Here is a 21720-nt window from a genome sequence, read left to right as displayed (position 1 = left end):
AATCTCCCAGTCTGGCCCTGACCAGGAGCCATTGTGTTGCAAGTCCTTGATAATGAACCACGTCATGGAGGTGGTTGTTCGCACTGTTAATTTCCTCCGATCCAGAGGTCAGTTTGACAAATTTCTCAGTGACAGCAACATTACCCACAGCCTGTCATACCACACTGAAGTGAGATCGTTAAGCAGAGGCATTGTGCTTAGGCACTTCTTTGATCTACGAGAGGAAATCGGACGGTTCATGAAGAAAAAAGAAAACCGGTGTTGGAATTACAATCTCAGGACTGGCTACAGGACCTTGCATTTTTGGTGGATATTACTGAACACTTGAACAATGTGAATATGTTTCAAGGCCGCAAAATAGTTGTCACGCAATTTTCTGACAACATACATTCGTTTTAGTTGAAGCTGACTGTGGGAGACACAACTGGCAATTGGCGACTCTGCTCATTTCCCCTGTCTGAGAAATGTGTGTGTGACCAGACCTGATGCAGACATGAAATGGTACAAAGACAAGATTGCAGGATTAATGTGGGAGTTTGAGAAATGTTTTCAAGTATTTGGTTAGCTTAAGACAGAATTTTCAGTTTTTCGCTCACCTTTCACAGTTAAACCTTCTGATCGAAATCCAGCTAGAAATAATTGCTTTGCAATGTGATGCAGATTTGAATGGCAAATTTGCCTTCGTAGGTCTGGACAAATTTTATCAGTATCTACTACCAGGGTACCCCAAATTAACAGCCCTGGCTGCTATTTTGTGCAAGTTTGGGACAACCTACCTTTGTGAACAAATTTTCTCAGTAATGAATATCAATTAAACAAAAATGTGTACCACATTTACAGGACATGTGAATACTTTCTTCTTTACACGTTTAAGAGCACTCTCCTTAGTTTGTAAGGTGTAGGCAGGTATTAAATCAAAATTTTATATGCACATGTGTATATGATTTAAAAATGTGTTTCTTTATAAATTTCGTTTAATCTTAGAGTGCATTACTGTTATTTTTTTATGTTATGTTAATGTAATGATTTTAATGTTTTGTAAAAGGAATGTTCATTAAATTTCAACATTTTCCTAATGTTCTTGTGCTTCTTTACACCCAAAGAAAAAGGAAAGACATGATATTTTGGTTATTTATAGCAGAGTATGGTATAATTTTAATGGTCCGGCCAACTTGACATCTACCGAGGCCGTATGTGGCCCACAATGTGAAATTAGTTTGACACCCCTGACCTAGAAGCTAAGACCCAATAATAGTCAATGGTCTTTTAAGAGCAGAAAGAGAAAAAAAACAAGCAGTACACTAAGAAACTTTGGAGTTTAATTCACATGATAACAGACCGTGGAGGGAGACCTTGAACTTCAACATTCAAAACAAATGAATAAGAAATTAAGAAAGGGATGTTGATGTTTGAGTATATACTGATAAACAGCACACTACAAAGCCACAGTGGCATTCAGTGGCAGGTGTTGAATAATGGAATAACATAAACAAAGTAACTAAGATGTCTGCAAATCTGAAGCCCTTCAAAAAACAGAGTTCATTGATACAACAATACACAACAAACAAGTGTCAACATGAAACGTCATTAAGATGAAATGTACTGTGAGTTACAGTTACTGTAATTTGTTTGTATTATGTCTACATTCACTGGCAGGCGGCGTGCTATTGATAGAAGAACACGTATGGGAGATAGAGTCACAGCCCTGTGAGCACACTAAAAGCTGGTCTGCGAGCGCAGAATAGACACTAGCCCAGCTTAATAATCAACAATGGATCTCCTAGGCTGGACCTTCAACGCAATCGATCAGACTATCTCCATATGACACACAGGAACTGGCGAGCTGCCATGCTCCCATGGTACCTCCCTAGCGGGCTACACAATGGACAGGTGGGGCAAATGGCGTGTCTTGTGTCTTGGCGTCAGAAGATGTGGCTTTCATCTTTCTTGGATGGCTCTCTTTTAACCTCACAGTGCTACAAGTGTTCCGAAAGCTGAAAAAAATAGGGTCTGGCTTCCTTGGTGACGAAGGACTTCCGGCCTTGATGAAAAAGCTAAAGGCTGACAATAGAGACCAAAGAAATGAAAATCATGCTTCTGCAAGACATGTCTGGATTTAAAAAGAAAACAACAAGAAGAACAAGAAACAACAAGAAAACAACAACAACATGAGGCCAGCATGGAAGATAATGGGCTGGGATCAATCAGGGCTGGAACCGTTTTGTGTTGACTAGTGCCCGGTGTGCTCGCAGGCTGCGGCTCCATATCTACCCAAAAAAAAAAGGCCAAAATGACAACCGGAAATCCTTCAAGAACAATCAAGACTCGAAAAGACACTGAAAAACTCAAAACTCCCTAAATCACATCACAAGTTCAGCAAAATGTTGCTTTTTTTTTCTTAGATTTATTCTTGCTTGATTATGAGTATGTTAGGTATTACTCTGGATATGTCTGAATTGTATTTGATTAAACACTGCCTGTAGATAGTTGCTATGATGAAGAAACAAGCACAGCTATCCTTGGCCGCCCCTAATGAGGTGTTGTCACGCTGGACAATCCACTAAAATATTTTTGGCTATGCCCCTGAGGATGATATGAATACCATCTCCCTCGTTAAAGCAAATCTGACCTGTTGTCCTAATACTAAAAAAGTAAAATTTTTATCTAAAACATTTTGATTTTTCTTTACTCCATTGTAATTTTTAACAGCCCGTGTTTTTCTTCAATGTCTCTGCAGATTACGATCTACTTAACAAAACACCTCCTACTCCAACCATGTATAAATACAGACCTTCTTGCAGTCCTGGAAAGAACCACATTCCACTTACCAATGCTTATGCAAGCCAGGTAATGGACACATACACTCCTGTTGGAATTTGCACCCCCCTGTTACTCTGCTTGGGAAGTAGGGAAACCTGTTCATATTTGCCACAAGAGATGAAAACGCCCCCAAGAAGACACACAAAAAGTCAGTCGATGGCTAGGGCTCATCATTTTACAATGGGAGGGAGGGGACTTATTCTAACGGGTTGACGTTCTAACAGAGCTCTGTTAGAATCCATACCCGCCTCTATCTTTGCTCAGTAGGTGGGTAACCTGTTCATATTTGCCACACTAGCTGAAAACACTCCCAGGAAGAAACAGAAGGTCAGTTGATGCATACGGCTTACCGTTTTGAGATAGCAGGGGTGGACTAATTCTAAAAAGGGTCCTGGTAGAATTTGTACCCCACTGTTATTTTGCTTGGGAAGGGTGAAACCTGTTCATAGCTGACACAGACATACACAGAAAAGGTCAGTAGATGTCCAGGGCTCATCGTTTTAAAATGGGAGGGGGGGGGGGGACTTATTGTAACGGGGCTGCTGTTAAGAATCTGTACCCCCCACTCCACTTATATCTTAGACTTAGATTAAACTAAGTAAAATGAATTGTTCACATGTCATTGTATATTCAACTGAACTTCAATTCAATTTAGTTCATTAGACTTACATTTTCCCTGAAGTCCATGTATGGTACCACCTCCGCCACCTATCCGAAAAGGGGGTTCTTTTATCGGCCACACTCAGCTAAAGAGTCTTCTTCTCTACTTCTCGCTAGGAGTGTAAATTTTGGTGCCAGTTGATAGCTGTTTTGGGATATTTTAAGTGAGCCTGATTTTCCATGGAGAAAGTGATTGCTTCCTTCCGTGTTGTAGTCAGGCTGATGTGTCAAATCAAGGACACTCCGCCCAAAGAGTGACTTTCAGTAAGTCCACCGCCACTGTTCCGAAATACCATTAAATCTCTTCAGATTTTTTTTCAAGGGGAATTGCAGTACTGGCATCATTTTAATACATCATCATCATCGGTTTAAAGTCCGTTTTCCAGGCACCGCTGGGTTGGACTGGGTTCTTGATATGGCTTTCTTCCACCGGGAACGGTCCATGGCCATCTCGTGGCTGATGCCGAGTGCCTTCATGTCGGCTGACACGGTCGTCTGCCAGGTCTTTTTAGGTCGGCCACTGGGTCTTGTTCCCTCTACGTTATACGACATGACTTTCTTCACCCAGTCATTCTCGTCCTTCCTCACTACATGTCCGTACCATCGCAGTCTGCCTCTCCTCACCACATCCACTATGGCCTCCACTCCCATCTTCTTTCTCAGCTCTGCACTGTTTTTTTCTCCCTCATTGACACACCACACATCCATCTGATCATCCTCATTTCTGCTCCGTTTAGTTTTTCTTCGTGTTCTGTTTTCAGGGCCCATGCCTCACTTCCATACGTCATACTACTTATGACACAGGCTGAGTACACTTGGCCTCTCATCTTCAGGGATGGGGCCTTAGATGTTAAGAAGGGCATGAGTTCCCTGAATTTCTTCCACCCGCTTCTCACCCTTGTGGTCACTGCTAGGTCCCCCCCCCCCCCCCATCAGCGTTAAGCATGTCTCCAAGGTAGCAGAAGCTGTCCACCACCTCGTACATCTCCCCATCTACTACGAGCCCCTCCTGCTCAGCTGGGTCTGCTTGGGCGACTTCTCCCTTGCACCGCTTGCATTTGAAGGTCTCACTTGCAGCTAGTACGCTGCCTTTTGCTCCGCTGCATCTCCGGTGTACCCATCTCTGACAACCCTTGCACCGGATAGAGTTAGCTTGCACCCCCTTCCCGCAAACTCCACATGGCCATGCTCCTGACTGTGGTACCACTCCCAGGCCAGCACCACCGACCATGACCTTTGATTTTGCCGCATTCACCTTCTTTCCTTTCACTTCCAGGCAGGTCTTCCAGGCTGCTAGCTTCCTAGCTAGGTCTTCTCGACTGTGAGCCATCAATACCAGGTCATCCAGCTCCCATGGTAGTCCACCCCTCACTTCCCTCGATACCACATCCATCACGATAGCAAACAATAATGGGCTGAGCACCAATCCCTGGTGCACCCCTACCCTTACTTCAAACCCATTACTGTCGCCAACTCCTGTTCTAACAGCTGTGCATGCTCTGCAGTAGAGAGTCATCACAGCCTTAACCAGTCCTTCTTCCACGCCCGACTTCCTTAGGGCCCATCTCACCACCTCCCTTGGCACCCTGTCGAATGCTTTTTCCAGGTCAACAAAAGCGAAGTACAACCTCTTCCTCTTCTCCTGGTGTTTCTCCTGCATCTGTCGGATGACAAAAATTGTGTCTGTTGTACCTTTACCAGGCATGAAGCCATACTGCATTTTGTCCACCTCTACCCGTGACCTCACCCTCCTTTCCAACACCCTCTCTAACTTCATTCCATGCTCCAGTAGCTTTATGGCCCTGTATGACCCGCATGCAAGTGGGTCCCCCATCCCTTTGAATAGCGGCACCAGGACGCTTCTTGTCCAGTCCTCCGGAATGTGCCCCTCAGCGATGACACTGTTGCACAGGTCAGTCATCCACTGCACACCGACATCTCCCGCTGCCTTTAGCATCTCTGCCACCACTCCAGATGGTCCAGCTGCCTTTCCATCCTTCATGGCCTTAATGGCTTTCCCCACTTCTGTTCGCGTGATCTGGCCACATTCACCCTCGACTTCCTCGCATCCCACCTCTCAATCCCAGTCATTCCCCACATTCAGCAGCTTCTCCATGTACCTTCGCCATACTTCCTTCACTCCTCTGTTGTCTGTCACGATGTTGCCATCCTCATCCTTTACACAGTTTGCACTGGTCACATCACGCCTCTCCTTAACCATTTGCTTTGCTATCTTGAAGAAGCTCTTTCGTCCTCTCTCACTCTCCAGTTCACTTGCAAATTCTTTCCTCTTGGTCTCTTGGGCCTCCCACACTGCTGTCCGTGACGCCCTCCTTGCCTCTACATACCGCGCTCGGTCTGCCTCCCTTTTAGATTTCTTACATACTTTATGGCACCACCTCTTCTCATTCACCGCTCTTTCGACGCTGTCATTCCACCACCATGTCTCTCTTTGTCTTGCTTTACCCTTTGACCATCCGCACACCTCCTCTGTAGCTTCAAGCAGAGCCTTCTTCATTGCCTGCCACTTGCCATCCACACCACCCGACTCCATCATCTCCTCCACTTCTTCTGCTATATGCTCAATCTTCTCCCTAAACTCGTTTTTACTCCCTGCGCTATGTAGCTTCCACACCTTCAACTTGGGAGGATGCTTCTTAGCCCCCAACTTCTTGATTCGCAGAGTTAGGTCTCCGATGACTAGGCGATGCTGAGACACACACTCTTCTCCGGGGATTGCCTTGGCATCCCTGACCAGGGTGCGGTCCTCCTTTCTGACCATGATGTAATCTATTGTGCTCTTGTAGCCACCTGAACTGTATGTTACTAATTTGGCTTCGTCCTTCTTGAAAAGCGTGTTGCACAGCACCAGCTCCAGTGCATCGCCGAACTCTAGGATCCTCTCTCCTTCTGTGTTCCGCATGCCGTACCCCTGTCCCCCATGTACCCCCTCAAAGCCATCTGACTCCCTCCCCACGTGTCCATTCAGATCACCTCCCAGAATTATGACCTCATTCTGGGGGATCCCTGACAGCACCATGATGGCCTTGTCCCAGAACGCATCCTTCTCGTCCTGACTTCTGCCAATTTGAGGGGCATAGATTGAAATTACGTTTGTCAGGCGCTTCCCAACGATCAACTTCACAAAGATGATCCGCTCATTTACCCTGCTAATGCTTAGCACTTGATCTATCCACTTTTCAGCGATAAGTACTCCAACACCACCAGTCCCTTCATTGCAGCCTCGCCAGAAGAACTTGTACCTTCTGTCGATTGCACCCAGCATCCTTGCACTTCCACCCTTCCATCTCGACTCTTGGACACAGCAGACATCCACCCTTCTCCTGTGTAGAGCCTCAACCACCTCCCCGGATCGGTGCGACATGCTGCCGATGTTCCATGTAGCCACCCTAACACGTGCCTCCTGCCCCTCTCTTCCGGTTCAGGCCTCCCCGCAGTCCATCGGGCTGAGAGCCGTCATATCCACCTGTGGTTTGGCCTCCTTTTCCATCATTCCTTTTGTCGTAGGCTGATGAAAATGCCCACGGGGTACTTAAGGCTGTACCCCGCCTCTTCTGTGTTTGTCTAGCCATACTGAGAATATTTTTGGAGCAAAAAGTTTTTACAGTCGGATGCCCTTCCTGACACCAACCCAAGGGGAAATTGATTTTCTGTAGGGGTTGACTCCCTTAGCCCAATTCCTCTCCCGAGGAGCCCACTGGGCAGTCGTACTATTTAACCCATAGTTGGGGGCTGGTTCGTGGGCAGCAGGGCGTGTCCACACACCGGTGGGCCTGTGTGCCGCACGTCTAGGGGCCAGACCTCCTTCGAGTCCCTTGTAGTTTTGCCTGGGTCCATGTTGTACCCAGTTACCATGTGTCGCCGCGTGGAGGCACTACATAGTGCTTGCTGTTAGAGAGGCTGAGTACTGGCAGGGAGAGACTTACGCACTCGGCTCTCCCGTTCACATACTGCTAGCCAGCGGTGAGGGTTGACAGTGAGAAGTGACATGCACTGGGCACTCCACGAACACACTAGACACATCACAACAACCCGACTTGGTCTTATGAAGTCAGACACACACATCATTTTAATACAGTTCTATCATAATTACCGATGTTGACTTGCTTTACCGTCCCTTTAAGTTATAATAAGACAAGCACCAGAAAGACACAGGAAACCAAGAACACAACCAGAGCCAGATTTTCTTCTTGTGCAAGAATGGAAAATGAAGCTCTCAGTGTTCCAAGGTCTTTCAAAGTTCCACTTCCCCTGTGCTGCCTTTTATTGGATTCAACCTTGTAAGAGGTCTCTTGCTTTTAGAAGTTACACAAAGTGGGTCTTGGGACTCAGGATAAATTGATATTGCACTGGGTATTATTATTATTAATTTTATGTGATGCACTTTTAACTGGTTGCACTGTACAGTGTACTGTGTTCTGGTGCACACAACACATTCATTACACTCATATCTTCAATGTAGTACTGTTATCCTCTCTTTTATTCATTCTTTCATATACCCGCTCTGGGGTATGGATCCTGCTGGAAACTGGGAATTTTCCCCTTGGGAAAGTATCTGTCTAATCTATCTTTTCTGATAACATTTGCACAATAATTCCAACAGCATTCTCCTCTCCTCCCTATGTGAAAAAAAAAAGGGTCCTGAGATTGCAACTCTGAGAGGTCAGGTCCAGCCAGTCCAGGTAGTCCGCTTATTATCAGTTTGTACACTGACCACCTCCTTTGCCTCCATTGCAAGGTCCCCAGCAGGTAATTGAAGGTGGGATAATGCATCTTCATTTACATTTTCAGAATCTGGATGGTTCTTAAGGGTTAGGTCAAACAAGGCTAGTTCAGAGGCCCATCTATGTTGTGCGGAGTTTTGTGGTTCCGAAATAGTTTAACAGATTCTTAGCTGTCAATACTGTACATATATTAAGTAAATACTCAAAAATTTCTAATAGCTGCCCATTTAAGTGCAACCAGCTCCAACTTCATGGAGTTGTAGTTAGCCATATTGGTTTCAAACTCCTACTTAAAAAAAGCAATGGGTCTCAATTTAAACCCGTGCTCTTGTAATATAGCTTGCGTCTATTTCCAAAACAAATTGCCTCTGGAAATCTGCATAGGCAAGAATAGTGGTTGTTATCAGAGTTTATTTAAGCCTTAGAAAACTTCACACCCTGCATCACAGGAGTCAGCTAACGGCTTCCTTGGAATTTTCCCTTACTACCTGAGGGAAAACGTTTTGCTACCAAACGATTCAAAGCGCAAGCCATATTAGAAAACCCAGTGATAAACCGTTGATAGTTGGAAGGAAAGCCCCAAAATAATCTAAGATCTACCATCTTATCAGGTTGTTTACAATCCTGTACTACTGCCACCTTATCTAGATCCGTAAAAACACCGTCTGCCAAAATGTGAACCAAGTACTTTACACGTCTCTGAAAAGTTATATTTGGAGAGCTTTATCTTTAATCCCTAGGTTCCCAGGCAGTATAGAATCACCTCCAATCTGTCCAAATAGTGCTGCAGCAAGCAAGACATAACAAATTATTGAAATACATATAGAGTGATAGCGACAGTCCCCAAACAGATGCTCCATGAAACGCTCAAATGTGCCTCGCGCATGACATAACCCAAAAGTCATACAGTAGAAATGTATACGGAAAAAGACCAAAAGGTACCTCTTTGCTCTGTCTTTTTCTGCCATTTCTACTTGGCTGTAGCCATTGGCCATGCGTATCTAATGTTGGTGGGTGTTTTGGGGTTGATTGAGTGGGTGGATAGGTGGGGTGGGTGGGATAATGCGTGGGGATGGATGGATGGATGGATGGATGGATGGATGGATGGATGGATGGATGGACGGACGGACGGACGGACGGACGGACGGACACGCTTTTTAAATGAACAACCAAATGTCATTACATTATATAAAACTGACATACAAATGTCTTCTTCTTCACCATCCTGTTCTTTCTCTTCTTTTGTCTTTCAGTTAAGTCGAGGAAAGAGGGATGTTATCAGTAGGGATTCCTCCTCCTCAACCTCATCACTCATTCAATCCATCCATCAACCTGGTTTTTGCTCACAACCTAGCTTGGACCAGAGGGACACTTCTGACAGAGGGGGGGGAGTACCTGGAGGGGAGAGAAAAGAGAGTGGAGAAAGCCGAATCTCTGACTATTCCCGACGCTCCTACCCCTTATTTTCTGACTCTGTCGTCCTGTCAGGAGTTGCTTCACAATCCTCTGGTTCCATGCAAACCTCAGCTTATAGTGCCCAGGTCTCTGAAACAACCACTACCTCAAGCAGCTTCAAAAGCTTAGCTAATCAGAGTCCTCCACCTCCCCACCTAGCTCATAACGGAAATCTGTCATGGGACAGCTTAATGGCTGCAAAAGATGGTTTTGACAAAGGGGCGCCATCAGGATTGAACATTTCTGAGGTTTCATCCAGAAGACCCTGCTCTCCAGCGGAAGGTGGCTACATCTCCTCCTTTCATTCTTCAAAACTGCAAGATGCTGAAATGCATGGCCAGTCTCCCAAGCATCATAACCCCCTACCGCATCGGTCAGCCACTTCCACATGTTCCTCTCCTCCAGAGAGAGAGCATCTGTTGGTGGCACCACAGCGAAGCAATCGCCCATTGCCTTTCTGCCAATCTTTTGTGCCACCTCCTTCCACTGCTCAACATCCACCAAACCATCACCACCAACATCGTTCCCATCATCATTATCACAATCATCATCATTCTCACCATCACCACCACCATTCATCAAGCGCCCACCCTTCTCGTTCCATTGCTCCTCACCTGCCCCAACATTCCTACCCACACCGAGCATACTCCAGTGATATCCCTTTGGGTTTGACATCATCTTCTAAAAACCACCCTTCCCACTCCTCACACCACCCACCTCTTGGAAAATCACTGTCCTACTCAAGTGCTGCTGCTGCTGAAATGCAGTACAAGCTAATTCGAAAGGCCTCCTCAGCAGCTGGAGCAAATGGAGAAATCATAGCCGGAGGAATGGTGGGAGGAATACAATTACCAAAGTAAGTAGAAAGATTATATAATATCACCACTTCTGAAATCCAAACACTCTTTCTTCTCTACCCAACAGATTTCCTGTGAATTGCTTTCTTTCAAAATTATATTTGCTTGTGTGAGGTTTGGCTAAGTGTTATCTGTAAAAACAGTGACAGGTTTAAAATAGTAACCAATCCTTTGACAATTAATTATTTTACACCAGTGACTCTTCCATCATCAATGGTATATGTCCATAAATTTATCAGATTGTGTAACTTTTACCCTGGTGTCATGGAGGTCATAAGTGGTGTAAAACTTCATTACGCCGCACATTATATTGTGTCGATCGTAGCTGATGTGCCTACCTACAAATGTTCCACTGGGTTCTAATCCGCTTCCCATTACACTACCCTCTGTTTTGAATGGTCACCAGGCCTAAACACCAATGTGGGTGTTTGCTTCTTGACCACCCACAGGACAACATTAACTGGTTTACTGACCTCAGGAGACGATACATATTTATATGCTGTCCAGCGGCGGTTCTTTGCGACCACCTTTGAGTCACACACAGATCAGTGGCGGCAGTCTCACTCGCATTTATGCCTGGACTGTTCTGGTGGTTATGATTGACTGTGGGCAATGAAATACTTATCTGTTCATGGCCACGTGCATTAACAGTCAATGCTTGGGGTTCAGGGGTAAGAGGGGAGGGAGCCCTGACTCGTTGTGGCCCTGTTTCAAGAATGATGATTGCTTTGGTGTCACTTTGGTCAGATGATTCTGGGCGCATTAGTTGGGGGTGGTCATGTGACAAGCTAGGGCGGACATGGGCAATCTATGGCCCGTGGGCCACATCCAGCACACGGGGCCATTTAATCCGCCCCGCCAAACCTGAATAAATTGTATTAATTTTTTTTTGTCATTTTCCCTGGAATGACTGCATTTCCCCAGTAGATGGGGAAACGCCCGCCCGCGCATTTACTCACGGAAGCCGTGTCAGAAAGCTCAGTGCACACTCACAAGTACTCAGTAGTACAGACCGGCGCTCTATTTCTATCAGTGCCGAATTTCGAGTGTGGGCTGTGACGTCAGCATTCTCGTAATTCGCGCGCTGAGCTTTCAGATACAGTTTTACGCTAAAGCCACCCACAAACCTTCCCCTGGAATCCTTCCATTAAAATGAGTGGCCCAAGGAAAAGAAAGGCGGATACTGAGTGCCAGGTGTTTAAAAAAGAGTGGACAATTTGGCTCGACCGACGTGTGTGAGCAGACGTTCAGCCACGTGAACATCAACAAAGCCCCATCACAAATCTAGGTTAACGGACACCTCAGCTCTATCCTAAGAATTGCCACAACAAATTTTACTCCACACTATGATGGACTGGCAAAAAAAGGGAGACCAACAACACTGTTCCCACTGAAAATGAAGGGGAGTTTCTCTAGTTTGTTGTAAAAAAAGATATATTTTGAAAATAATTTATACAAATAGCAGGGATTGAAACTAGCGACCATTCTTTTTTTCAAACGATGCTGGATGGCTCGAGGACATTGATGCACCACCTGTTATCGACTAATTTTAACTTTTAAAGGTTTTAAGGCCGACTTTAAGGAAGTGTTTCCCGTTTCCTCACCTCTGTTATCAGGTGTTTGTGAGTTAAAGCTCTGCTCTGATTTTCAGAAAACCGTCACCGTGTTGCCATTTTGATTCCTTTATTACTTTGTTTAGATGTATTCTTTCACTGATTCTTCAAGATGGTGTATTTGGTCAGAATGTTTGCTATTTTATGTGATTTTGCATCATAAGATAAAAGTCTTTCATAAATCTGACCTGCAGCCGCTGAAGTGATGGAAACGTATTCATAATAACAGTGTCGTATTTAATGAGAATCACTGATAGCAGTTTTTTGGGCGAAATCTTCTTTTAATGCTTTTAATAAATCCATTTGTTTTTAAAAAGCATTTTTTTTTAATATCCATGCTCTACCACCTACTAAAGGCCAAAACTTTTTATGCAATGACCTTTACATGTCATTTATATTACTTCACACAAACACTTCATCCATCTGCTCCTGGTTCGGCCCTTCAGTCAAAATTTAGAACCCAATTCGGCCCGCAAGTCAAAACGTTTGCCCACCCCTGAGCTAGGGTCTGTTTGGGCTTGGTTTCCCTCTTGAACAGGTGCGTTCGGCAATACTTTTAGCTCTGCTCTGTTACTATGTTTGCCTGAACCAGCTGCATCTCTTGGGTGGATTTGACGTACTCTGCCTTCTGGTTCAAGATGTTTAATTGCCATACACTGTGGGATCCCAGGCATCCTGTATTTTACGGCGACCCAATGGGTGGCTCCTTTTAAAGACCAGTGTACGAGGTAGAAGGACCGTCATCGCATAGTGTCTGTTCTGCTGCTTGCTGTAACTTGTCCTTAGCCTGGACATACACAGAGTTGAGTATGTTGTGATGTTCTTCCGCCCAATTTTGTGTCATATGACTGCAACTATAGTTTTTCGATCAGAATCATGAAAATATTTTCAGATGTGTCTCTGCTAGTGAGAGGGTAGAAATCAACCTCAGAGTTTGCCCCACTATTTAAGTTATCAAACAACAGTTGTTCAGAAATGGACATACCTCTGCCATCCAGACACCAATGGATCTCTTCAACCCACTGTTCTACTGTCAACAAATCGATTGCAATTTTGCCAGTAAATTTTGAACATGTGTTATTTTGATACACAGTGGTCCCCAGCCACTTTGCGCTTCGTCTATTGTGGATTCGCGATTCTGCGGGTTTGTAAGTAATGGGAGAATGGCATTTAAATAAACGCTGATAGCGCAGGACATGCCTGTGAGCAATGTGCATCACTGCAGATAAGCGCGGGAAGCGTGGCAGCCAGCCGCGTACAAAGGAAAAAGCACTAGTGTGCCGAAGGAGTCGGAACAGCGGCAATGAGCGCTGATAGCACAGGGCATGCCTCTGTGCAATGTGCTTCACTGACAACAAGCGCGGGGTGCACGGCTAGTTGCCGCGCACATAGGAAAAAAGCACTGCCGTCCAGGAGTCAGCGGCAATTAGCCCTGATCACGTGGGGCACGCCTCTGAGCAATATGGGTCACTGCGGATGTGACTGAGTTCAAGCGCAGGAGGCGGTAGCCAGCCACGCGTGAGGGAAGAAGCACCAATCAGTGCAGAAGGAGACAATGACAATGTCACGCGTTTGTTCGTATCACACGAACCAGACTGACTAACTTTTTTGATGGAGAAGTGCTCCTCCTCTGCTTGAAGCAAAGTGAAGTCACTCCCTCCGCAAATATACTGCATTGGCCCGAATATAAGACGACCCTGATTATAAGACGACCCTCTCTTTTTCTAGATTCAACTTTGAAAAAAGACTTTTTGAACACCAAATTAAATGTTTATACAGAAAATGATTGCATCTGAAACAAATGATTATAACAATATATTCCAGAGAAAAAACATGTTATTTTGCCTCATTCAAATCATGCAAAAACTGTATCACATCTTAATATCTGAACACTTAAATATGTAAACTAAAGTGCAATCACATTTGTAAATGAATGGCTTCTGGTTTTTGAAATGTAATTTTGTAAAACAACAAAATTGCAATAACTGCATTATCCTGCCCTCCAAATATGTTGAATATCCAAAGACAGTAAGCTCAACCACTTTCACTCATCAAGACTCTGAAGCCCAGGTTGAAGGTTGACTCTAGGTTTAATAACAAAGGAAAGGGTGAAACTGGGAGAATACAAACCACATTGTATAATCAGTCATATGAACTAAATTAATTAAATCAATATGAAATCTCAATCATGCCATTAACATTCACAATATGAAATATGTATCATGTCACTGTAACAAACGCACTGTTATCTTATGGATCATTATTTATATATTTTGTACAGCTCAGTGGCCTAGTAGTAGAGTGTCCGCCCTGAGACTGGAAGGTTGTGGGTTCAAACCCCGGCCGAGTCATACCAAAGACTATAAAAATGGGACCCATTGCCTCCCTGCTTGGCACTCAGCATTAAGGGTTGGAATTGGGGGGTTAGATCACCAAATGATTCCCGAGCGCGGCACCGCTGCTGCTCACTGCTCCCCTCTCCCCCAGGGGATGGATCAAAATCACATGGGGATGGGTTAAATGCAGAGGACAAATTTCACCACACCCAGATGTGTGTGTGACGATGATCATTGGGACTTTAAATGAACACATTGACTATGGCCACAAGAGGGCGACAGGAGACTGGCTAACCAACATGACGTTAGATTTCCTAACAGATCGTCTAACATCACAGGAAACTATAATTTCAGAACTCAAAGGATGTATTTCGATACATAATAACTTAAAACAAAGGTACACACCAACGATGCCTTGTATAACACAAAATGTAGGCAGTAGTTTTGCCGAACTGCAGGAGAGAATAGAACAAGCAGCGTTCACTTTCAACACCGTGCCGAACATGTGCTTACTGCCCCGCTTACTTCCTGATTCTAGTCATGTGACCTACCCTTAGTAATAATGATCACAGACTACAAAACAAAGACATTAACCATCAAAGTGAAGCCTAACTGTAACTGTAGTCTTGAAAGAAATCTGAATAAGGAAAAACATTGCAATGAAATAATGCACTATCGTTAGGGAGCCTGAGGACTGTATAGGGCAGGGGTGGCCAACCAAAGAGCCACATGTTTTACTGTGTTACCGCAAGGAGCCACATCATACACATGAACTATCCCCCGCTAACCAGCCAGAAATTAAGAGCCACATTTTTTATTGTTACCGCAAAGAGCCACATCATACACATGAGCACACATGAACTACCCCCCCCCCCCTCCCCCGGCTGCTCGGTTTTAAATAAGCCACGTTTAGCTGTGCATTTTTTCCCTGCCATTTTCAGAGCGAAATTGCCACTAATTGTTTCCTCGAATGGGTTTGCCCCTCCTCCTTTGCGGGATTTCACCTCATGCGCATTTGACGTAAATACCATATAGAACTCAAGCGAAGCGAACACGCCCAAAAAACAAAACAAAAAAAAAAAACACACAAATGTTGATATGAACGTAAGGGAGCTGCATGAAACCAGGCAAGTGGCCACATGCGGCTCGCGAGCCGCGGGTTGGCCACCCCTGGTATAGGGGGCTGGCTCGGATGGTTATGCTCTTTTCACCCTCGGTGTCGGTCAGAACACAGGAGGGAAGACGTGGTTCAGTTTTGATTACTTTACTGAATTATTGGCAAAAAAGTAACAGGCACTGTGGCTCATAGGGGCATACAGGCAAACTAACAAAAGGGTATAGGCACGTTTGGTCGTAAGGATGTGAGAGCAGGTGTGTGTGGTGTACATGGGTGAGTCTTTGGGTGTGTGAATGTGATTCTTGTGTGTGTGTGATTATTGTATGAAGTGTGAAGGGTGTGTGGGGTGGGGGTGTGTGTGTTTGTGTGTCTGTATGTGTGTGCGTGCGTGCGTGTGTGGTTCTGCAACAGACAGAAATACAGCACGTAAGTCAACGCTCAACTTCTGACGTCACACAACACTAGTAGACGGCACACATACATAACTAACTGCGCGTAATGGTTCCGCTATACTAAATAACCATAAATCAAATACTCTCGGCAACACACCAAAAATAAGTCATCGAGACAACAAAATACATTTGCTGGCAACTGTTAGTCGCCGTGCCGCTGCGTAACAGCTGTAGTCATGCGTGTACAATGCGAGGCAAACTTAAAGGAGCGCGCCGGAGCTGTCAATCAAACGGCGCACACACGAAGCAAACCGCGATCGGACAAACGGCACAACAGTGGACAGTAGTAACAATGAAATGTACGTGTATACTCACTTTGTGTCAAAGACGCACAAGATCACAGCAACATACTCAGTCGCTACCAGCAACCTTTCACTTACCGCTGCGCACAAGCTGGGTATAATGTCTAGACGCCGAATGTAAGACGACCCCCACTTTTTCAGTCTTATTTCAATGCAAAAAACATTGTCTTATATTCGGGCCAATACGGTACTCTGTAAACATGCATGAGACAAGCGGCACGTTTCCCATTAGGTTTGTATTGGCAGATTATTCACGCAAGACAGGCTGGTCGTGTTTATTAGACTCGCCACTGTTAAAACTTATGGCACAACCACCAGTGTGCACTGGCCGGAAGATTCCTGCCTGTCGTAACAGAAATTTAACGGAGGTTGTGAGGTGTTTCTGCTGTTTCGGCCAATGGAAAAGTGGCAAAATTGCATAATTACAAAAGTTACAGTGCCCAGTGTTTCCTTATTACTTTGTTGCGACATTTACATTTGTCAGACCCAAGTAACGATTTATCTTCTCCAAAGAAGCGCCAAACATAGCCTCTTTCGATCGAAGAGTGTGACTGTTGTGCTTTATATTGAGTGTCATGTTTTGCTCCCTCTCTGTGTCTTCTTTTGAGTGACAGCAGGGTCTATATAAACATTATTGAATGGAATTGAATACTTTTTAATACCGTCACAATATTTTTCAATACCAACACGAATTCGAGCCGCAACTATGACAACCTTTCAAACTTCTGTAAGGATCGGACAGTACAGCCATGTGCAGAGCGAACAGACTTTATTGTGAAAGGGAAGGGGATCGATAGAGTCTTGGAGCGGCGGACGGGCGAGGCTGTATTCGCTGGTGGCTGGATGACAGGACGCTTCTGGAGCGGGCGACAGCTGCTGCAAAAGTGGGACAGGACTGACAAGACAAGGACCGAATCACCAGGAAACAGGGAGTCAAGCTTTCTAAGATCGATGCGGACAAGGCCTTGACGAGACAATCTGACAACTGGAATTGCGCTGGTCGCGCTAATATAGCCCTCTTGATGAGCTAGCACCAGGTGCCGGTGATCAGGGTGATAGGGGGGCATGGCCGAGCGGCCGGCGTCGCCCACTCGTGACAACTTCAGTGTTAGGGGTTATTAATAAAGTTACATATTATTGTCATTTCCTCACATGACCTCTGAGAGGTTAAGTGCAATGAAAGTCCAAAACGTTTTTTCATTTTTGTGTAGAAAGAACTCACACAACATTCTATCTTATTGAGGATCCAACCTTAGCCAACAACTATGGCATTACATTTCCCTTAAGTACAACATAAGTTATAGATGTTTTTTAATCGAATGAATTTGCCAATATTATAGCTACTATTATAGATAATCAACAGTAAGCTAAATGGTTAAAATCCATGAAAATACTTATTATTTACTGATGGTTCTCTCTTGAGAAAGCGTTGAGTTTTGTCATGTAGGTTCATATAAAGCCTTGATGATCATGTGTGACCCTCCGGAGTGTTGTCAGGGATCCGCACCTGTTTGTCAAGAACAAGGCAGGGCGACCAACTGCAGCACGGATCTTTATTGAAAGAGGGGAAAGGGGAAGTGGAAGGTTGAACTGCCTGCTTGGCTGGTGTAGCTGGGCAGCGGAACAGGAAACGACGGATGACCGGGACAGAGTCGCAGCGGAGTGCTGACCTCGGAGCAACAAGCTGGCTGATGGCGGGAACCAACCTGGCGGAGCGAGCAGCAGAGCAAGCATGCAGGGTGGAAGATTGCAGCGCGTAGTCGTGGTCGCAGGCTAGCAGGTGGTCGGGGCAGGCGGCGATCAGAGCGTAGTCAAGGCAAGTGGTTAGGTTGGCTGATAGAGTTCTGCCCACTCTACCTTTTATGCAAGAAACACATGTGAGACAGTTGGGCCATTTTAGGCTTGCAAGGGGAGAAAGCCATCAGCACCCTGTGTGGTACAGAGGTGCTTGAAAGCAGTCTAATTTTCGCCTCTTGCTAGGAAATATTTATTGAGAGAAAGCAGGGTGGGGTGAGAGTGAACAGGTTTCGGGGGTCGGGGGGTTAAAGTAAAACACTTCTTTTCTTACACCTATGTATGTTCAAAGAGAGACTAATGTTTTAGCTAACGCAGCGCTAGTAAGCTGTCCTGAAAGACATACTCATGTTCTGATGAGTTTGAACTAATGGTTAAAACTACAATCAGCGAGTGTCTGACGAGGTCAAAGGTAATTATTTGATTGATTTATTGTATTAGCAGAAATGTAAGTCAAGTCAAGTTTATTTACATAGCCCTAAATCACAGAAAAGTCTCAAAGGGCTTCACATGTGCAAAAATTGACAATTATTCTCAACATCGCCTGATCTTAACTTGCAGAAGGGCAAGGAAAAATTCAAAAACCACTACTGGGGAAAAATGAGAAACCTTGAGAGGAGACCACAGATTTCCAGGATGACCAGACTGCAGTAGATGCAGAGAGGGCACAGGACACATAATATAAAACAATCCAAAGAAAAAGTGGATGTCTATATTCAAAGTGAAGAGCTGCAGCAAGGTACCCGCAATTGTCCTGGCAGTGTCTTTGAGGGTGAGAATCCGCCTCAGATCCCTCATCCTGATTGGTCTTTAATCCAGACATCCATTTTCAGTCACCCAGCCAGGGTGGGGGAGGCAGAACAGAGACCACAAACTCCAGCCGGATTGGCCAACACAGGTTAATTAATGGCCATTGCATAAAAATGAACCCTAACCCTTTAATCGTGTCTTAAATGTCTCTACTGAGGTAGCAGTTCTGATATCTATCTCAAAGTCAAGTCAAAGTCAAAGTCAGCTTTATTGTCAATTTCTCCACATGCCAAAGACACACAAAGAAACCGAAATTTCGTTCCCCCCTATCCCACGGTGACAAGACATGGCTCACAACAGACAAACAAGTAAACAAGTATAACAAAAGCGTGCTGAATAAATAATGAATAAATAACACAACAACAACAATAATAAACAACAATAAATAAATAAATAAATAAATAGGAGGAGCAGAAAAAAAAAAGGAGCAAGTGCGCGTACAGCAGACATTCCCGAAAGTAGCGCAACAGTGCCGCACGCTACGCAGAAGGGGGTAGCGAGTTCAGGGCCCTAACAGCCTGGAGAAAGAAGCTGTTTGCGAGTCTGGTGGTGCGGGAGCGCAGGCTCCTGTACCTCTTCCCAGAGGGCAGAAGGTCAAACAAAGAGTGAGCCGGGTGACTCACATCTCTGGCAATCGAGGTTGCCTTGCGGGCGACATGGGAGGTGTAAATGTCCTTCAGGGAGGGTAGCGAAGCACCAATAATCTTACCAGCCGTATTCACTATGCGCTGCAGGGCCTTCAAGTTCTGTTCAGTGCAGTTACCACCCCAGACAGCGATGCAACTGGTGAGGACGCTCTCAATGGTGCCACGGTAAAATGTAGACAGGACTGCCTGAGGAGCACATGCACGCCTGAGCTTCCGCAGGAAGTACAAGCGGCGCTGAGCTTTCTTTGCCAGTGACGAGGTGTTTTCGGACCAGGAGAGGTCCTCACTGATGTGCACCCCCAGGAACTTGGTGCAGCTCACCCTCTCCACCACAGCACCGTCGATGATCAGCGGCAGGTGTGTTGTGTGACCCTTCCGGAAGTCAACAATCATTTCCTTGGTCTTATCGACGTTCAGCAGGAGGTTGTTGTCCCTGCACCACGTGGTCAGAAGGTCAACTTCCGACCTGTACCGAGTCTCGTCGCCCTTCGTGATGAGACCCACCAGAGTCGTGTCGTCAGCAAACTTCACTATGCGGTTGTCGCTGTAGGTCGCAGTGCAGTCATGCGTCAGCAGGGTGAAGAGCAATGGACTGAGCACGCAGCCCTGGGGGGCCCCCGTGCTCAGCGTGATGCTGGCGGAGATTTTGTCGCCAACACGCACCACCTGAGGCCTCTGACAGAGGAAGTCCAGTATCCAGTTGCAGAGGGAGGTACTGAGGCCCAGCTCGTCGAGTTTGCAGATGAGTCGCTGCGGCACAATGGTGTTGAAGGCAGAGCTGAAGTCCACAAACAGCAACCTCACATATGAGTCCTTTCTCTCCAGGTGGGTGAGGGCCGAGTGGAGGGCAGAGCAGATGGCGTCCTCAGAGGACCGCTTGGCACGGTACGCAAACTGGAAAGGGTCAATGGTGGGGGGGAGAACGGACTTGATGTGCTCCATGACCAGCCACTCAAAGCACTTCATGATGAGGGGACGATGGCCTGCTGCAGGGAAACGTTAAAGATGTCCGTGAAGACACCCGACAGCTCCCCAGCACAGTCCTTCAGCGCTCGACCCGGGATGTTGTCAGGGCCCGCCGCCTTACGGGTGTCAATAGCGGCAAGCGCCCTCCTCACACCGTCGGCAGAGAGGCGCAGGGGCTGCTCGTGCGGGGGGGGAGTGGACTTCAGTGGGCAAGTGCTGTTCTGGGCGTCGAAGCGAGCAAAGAAGCGGTTCAGATCGTTCAGCAGACGGACGTCGCCCTCACAGCTCCTCGGCGCGGGCTTGTAGTCCGTGATGGTCTGAATGCCCCGCCAAAGGCTACGTGCGTCCTTGCTGTCCTTGAAGTGGGTGGAGACCTTGCACGAGAACGCCTTCTTCGCTTCTTTGATGCCTCGGGACAGGTCGGCCCTCGCTGTCCTCAAGCCAGCCTCATCCCCCGCTCTGAAAGCCTTGTCCCTGGCCCTCAACAGTCTGAGGACAGCCCCCGTCAGCCACGGCTTCCAGTTCGCGCGAGTGACGACGGATTTTGAGCAAGTCACATCATCGATGCACTTTGTGATGTAAGAGGTAACAGAGTCAGTATACTCCTCTATGTCCGTCCAATCGTTGTAGGTGGCTGCCTGCTTAAATAAGTCCCAGTCAGTGGTGTCGAAGCAGTCACGAAGTGCATCGGAGGCACCCTCAGGCCACACTCGAACCTGCCTCCGAACCGGCCTGGATGCCTTTACCAATTGTCTGTATGCGGGCAAAAGCAAAACGGTGAGATGGTCAGAAAGCCCCAGATGGGGGAGGGGGGTGGCTTTGAAAGCTCCCTTTTGCGCCGAGTAGACTAGGTCCAGGAAGCTGTCTCCACGTGTCGGAAAGGGAACATGCTGGTGAAGCCTCGGGAAAACAGACTTCAGGTTGGCATGATTGAAGTCTCCAGCGAAGATGGTGAAACCGTCAGGGTGCGCTGTTTGCTGTTCACTGACAGCCTGGTACAGTTCACCAAGCGCCGCGATCCTGTCTCCTTCGATGTTGGAAGGCGGGATGTATACCGCGACTAGCAGAATCGCGGTAAATTCCCTCGGCAGATAAAAAGGACGGCACTTAATGATCACAAACTCCACAAGCGGCGAGCAGTGCTTA

General features: G+C 46.2%; 1 protein-coding gene across 3 annotated transcripts in view; it reads left to right on the top strand.

Moving 5' to 3' along the window:
• The window catches only part of LOC125969628 (palmitoyltransferase ZDHHC5-A), a 154301-nt gene that overhangs the window by 87473 nt on the left and 45108 nt on the right, over positions 1 to 21720 (top strand). For all 3 annotated transcript variants that reach the window (XM_068650863.1, XM_068650862.1, XM_068650864.1), the window contains 2 exons: positions 2738 to 2847; positions 9479 to 10536. In XM_068650863.1, coding sequence (XP_068506964.1) covers positions 2738 to 2847; positions 9479 to 10536 — 1168 coding nt within the window. The remainder of the gene's footprint in view (positions 1 to 2737; positions 2848 to 9478; positions 10537 to 21720) is intronic.

Source organism: Syngnathus scovelli, chromosome 5 (assembly GCF_024217435.2).
Source record: "Syngnathus scovelli strain Florida chromosome 5, RoL_Ssco_1.2, whole genome shotgun sequence".
Taxonomy (NCBI): domain Eukaryota; kingdom Metazoa; phylum Chordata; class Actinopteri; order Syngnathiformes; family Syngnathidae; genus Syngnathus; species Syngnathus scovelli.
Note: the sequence above shows the minus strand (reverse complement) of the source record. Positions and strands in the feature narration are given on the sequence as shown.